This window comes from Coenobita brevimanus, chromosome 65 (genome assembly GCF_032717465.1).
Source record: "Coenobita brevimanus isolate Jiangsu-jjx chromosome 65, ASM3271746v2, whole genome shotgun sequence".
Lineage (NCBI taxonomy): Eukaryota > Metazoa > Arthropoda > Malacostraca > Decapoda > Coenobitidae > Coenobita > Coenobita brevimanus.
The window spans coordinates 46,476,168-46,480,821 of NC_137018.1; the positions used below are offsets into that span (position 1 = coordinate 46,476,168).

A 4,654-nucleotide genomic window follows, 5' to 3' on the forward strand; every position below is an offset into this window, starting at 1 on the left:
GATACCCTGCCATTGTGGGGGCAGACCAACATATCTGGCAGTAGAAGAGGTCATGGTTACAGCAGAAATGTTATCATCATTTCCTCGCAACACTGCTAGCATTACTGTCTTCACCACTGTTGTCCATTTGTTCTAACCTAACAAAGATTTCTAACCCTCTTCAGCTTTGCTGATGGCTATGTGTAGTGAGACTGAAGGCTTGACCTGATTAGTAACCAAGAAGACTCATTCTTATTTCACAACTAAGGCTTATCAAATCTAACCTGACAAAGATTTCTATTCCCCTTCACTTAGTAGATGGCCATGTGTGGCAAGGCTGAAGGCTTGATCTGAAGAGTACCCATAGAGATTCAGTCCCATCTCATCACTAAGGCCTACCGTACAGAATTTAACCCCTAAAAGACGGGTGTCCACATGTTATGCTCTCTGAGGGTACTAGGACCAAAAAGACAGGTGTCTGCATACACGGTCACGTCCCCCCACCCTCTCACACCCACCCCACATCCATACCACAACACACACATCACCCCCCACCCCTCCACACACACCCCAACCCCTCACCCCCCACCACCACTGCCCTCCCATCACCCCTCACCCCCTCACCCTGACCTCCCACCACCACCCCAACAGCCCCCCTACCACCCCTCACCCCCACCCTCCCCACCACCCACCCTCCCCACCACCCACCACCCCCAACATCCCCCAACTCTCCAATCCCCCACCCCACATCACCCCATCCCTCACACCCTCCAAAACCCCATCCCCCACACCCCCCACAACCTCCTATCTCCCACCCCCATCCCCCAACTCCCTACACCCCCCAAAATACCCCCCCACCTCCACCCCCCCATCCCAAACTCCCACCCCCTCCCCCACTCACTCCTCATCCTACTCCCCCACCTCCCATTCCCATCCTACCCCCTATCCCCACTCCCAACCACCCTCAACCTTTCCCCAACCATCCCCCAACCCCCTCACACCACCCCACCACCATCCTAACCCCTCTCCACCTCCTCACTACCACCCACTACAAGACCGACCATATTTCACCCACCGATTATGCCTGTCCTGAGCGTGTCAAAACAATTCCAATGCCCGTCTTTTAAGGGTTAATGTAACTACATGTTAGCATTCAAGTTGTAGGAATGGCACACAAAAATGTCAAATATACCATCACTGTCATTACCACTACTCTAACTGTTCATATCATCGTCCTCATGAACACCAACAGGGATATGTGATGTTGGGCAGTGACTACACTGGTCCAGCTGATAAACAGATGCATACAAACCCACGAGTTCACTCCTCCATAATAAACAAAACAGACAAAGCTACTGTACAATAAATTAAAAATACATCACATAGAAGACCCAGCAGAACAAATAACACAACTAACTTCTGTTCATGGTGATCAAAGCCAGTGTGGACACGATGCTCAAAGTTGCTGGGTGCCGATATCTGCACCTTTTTGTTCTTCTTCTTGAACATTCTGGCCCCCGTCTCACCTTGGGAAAATATCAGGTGTGAATTAAAATTTTTACAGCAATTTCAATACACAGGATTAAACTGACTCAAGGAATAAAGATAAGCCTCTCTCTCTCTCTCTCTTAAGACAGTGCTGAGGAAGTGAGTGAAACACAGTATAGAGAGAATACACCTAACATGACCTTCAGCCCCCTTCAGCAACAGAGGTAAATCACAGAACTCTCTGAATGACAACCCAGAAAGAAAAACATAATAACAAGACAGACAGACAGACAGACAGATATATAGCAGATATACAGACAGGCAGACAGACAAAAACACACAATGTATAGAAAGATATACAAACAGGCAGACAGACAAAAACACACAATGTATAGACAGACATACAAACAGCCAGACAGACAAAAACACACAATATGTATACATACAGATATACAGACAGGCAGAAAGACAAAAATGAAAGCTCAACCCCCCTCTTCCTTAAGAGACAGTCTCCTCTGAATGCCAAACCATGGAGAGTGTTACTCAATCTCTCACCTTCACTCAGGACAACTCTCACTTGATTCAATATTCCAGGGTTCAACTGGGCACAAAGAACCTTAACCATTTTAATCAGCCACCTCCACTCTACTACACAACACAGTTGCTCAGTTACCTGGTGTTCCTGATACATTTTTACAGGACAGACAACACTTCAATCTACAGTACAGTATTTTAAATTGCACTGCATTTAAGATATAAAAGAATTTTTCTGTACAACATGCAATATTTTTAAATGACTGGTGCTTACAATTTTCTTTAACACATACCAGTACAGTACCTGATATCATAGTACATTGTATTCCAAAATTAAATACAGTAAGGGGAAAATTAAATAATTAAATAAGTAATCATCTTTCAAAATGAATGAACAAGAATGTGCATCCAAGAGGATTAAACAGGTACAACTGACCACCAATGAATTTGCAAAAACACTGAGTCAAGAGAGAAAGTTTTAGTGCAAGGTCTGACTGTGAAAGTAAAGTAGCTACCAGTAGCTCTAAAACTGCTTCACTACCACACCTCAAAGTATTAACACTACCGTACTAACACCTTCAAGCTGGTGATTCATAATATACAAGACTCAAGTTACCATGAGGAGCTTCTATTCAACCCAGTAGATTTCCAACTGTGCAGGAGTTAATGAAAGCTTTATCTAACCTCTCCAGTTCAAAATTTCCCCGAAGATGAATAAGGTCACCTAGAGGTTACCGTGAACTCAGTGTTCATCCAGAGTAGTCATGACAGCATTAATTCTATAGTATAATCATAATACTACTTTCTAACTTCAAAGTTACAGATTTGTACATAATAGGCAACTTTAAGTGAAAATAGTTAACTATTATCAACTTAGTCCCTTGAATACGGATGACATCTTTCTTACTTTACGTCTGCTGCTTCCAAAATAATTTTATTATTATTTTTTTAACAGAAGTTTATTAATGCTATATTTAACCTTTCCAGTTAAAAAAATCCCCTTACAATCCATATAAAATAGTCAAAAGATGGCAAGAATTTAATGAAAAAGATGCTCCTGGTATCAAAAGGTATGAGGCATATACTACAATAAGCCCTCATTATAATTTTACAATGAACTCTCACATTTGGCGAGTAATAGGTGCAAAAAAAAAACTCACCAAACTGGAATTCGCCAAATCTGAACTGAATAACTACTGGGAAAAAAATAAATTGGTTCTGAGCATGCATGAATGGACTGATTTTCCGCCTCTATTACAACATTACTGGGTGTAAATCATGTGATAAACACACATAACATGATTCAATTTAATTTCTTTTAGCCAAGAAACAGTACAAAACAGAAAAACTCATATAAGAAAAGAAAATAATGGGCTTGATGTACACATGATGTTTAGTGCGTGGATGCCTTAGTTGGTGGTCTGCCAAGGTCACCCATTCCACATTTCTGTGTTTCATCAGCCATTATGTGTTCTCAAGTCCTCAGCACAGGTAGGAATCAAAATAAAACACAGACAAAATGCTGCACACATGATGGTGGTTGGCAGAGAAGTGTACTGCATGTGATGGTGGCAGGCAGAGAAGTGTAAACAAAGATGTCTTGGAACCAGGGTTGCCAGAGTCTTGTGACCAAAAGCAGCAAAAACAGGCCTCAAAAGTAGCAAATTTCGGTATAAAGTAGTCCAACATAATTAGCCTACGTACAAAATTTAGTAGCACAGGGCTTCCAAAAGTAGCCCAATTTGCTATTTGTAGCACAATCTGGCTACTTCAAGAGGTTTGAGAAGATGAGACTTGAATTTCACAATACAAACTAAATTTTGTTGAAATTAATTCAGATTAATAAAAAAACTGTTGAAATTAATTGGCATAAAATATATTTTTATCATGAACAACTCGTCAAATGTGAGATCTCTGTCGCCAAATTAGAGTGTTCTGTACAATCCCATCCCATCGCCAAAAGTGAATTTGCCAAATAAAAACTTGCCAAATATGAGAGTTCACTGTATTTGTTTTTCACTCTTCTGTTCTGACTGCTGAATAAACAGAAATAAAAATTATTTTTCGTTATTTCCTTTAACACTTTTGCTGTGGCTGGTATGCCAGGGTATTTTATTCTGGACAACACCAGAAGATTTTCTTCAACTGAGATACTGGTACCCTAGCAGTCAAGACTTCAAAAACTCTCTCCAGTTAGCTACCCCATCTCTACTGATGATGCAACAAGGAAAACATTCAGGCTACCACCCTAGCAGTCACAAGGTTAAACTTCAATGTCTGTTTCCCCCAGTGCACATTAGCTACCAAATACAGTACAGTGCTATGCTGCATATATATACTGTATATATATAAGTAATCCCTCCAATATCTGGACGCCCATTTTCCAGACATCCCCAATAACCAGACATTTTCGTTCCGGGATCCAATATTCCCAAAATGGGCCAAAAACCGCAAAAAAATAGAAAAAAATCCGACTTTTTCCTGCCTGTAATTTGAAGTTGGCCCGCGCGGCGCAGGCAAGCTGTGTTTTGGTGCGTTGTTCCGCCAACATCCGCTTTAGCGCCCCTGCATCCTCCCCACTTACCGCCCATCTCTTGTTGTGTGTGCACGCTCGTCATCATGGCTGCCCATGTGCTCGCTTTTGTGGTGGTGC

The 4,654-nt window shown here is 41.9% G+C and overlaps 1 protein-coding gene across 1 annotated transcript in view; it reads right to left on the bottom strand.

The window, feature by feature from the left end:
• mbt (serine/threonine-protein kinase PAK mbt) overlaps nt 1-1,488 on the bottom strand; it is a 56,030-nt gene extending 54,542 nt beyond the window's left edge. Inside the window, exons 1-2 of the mRNA XM_080276500.1 lie at nt 1,397-1,488; nt 1-34 (exon numbers count right to left, since the gene is read on the bottom strand). The exon at nt 1-34 is cut by the window's left edge and continues 84 nt beyond it. Of these exons, the coding sequence (XP_080132626.1) occupies nt 1-34; nt 1,397-1,488 (126 nt within the window). The remainder of the gene's footprint in view (nt 35-1,396) is intronic.
• Nucleotides 1,489-4,654: the final 3,166 nt, after the last annotated feature.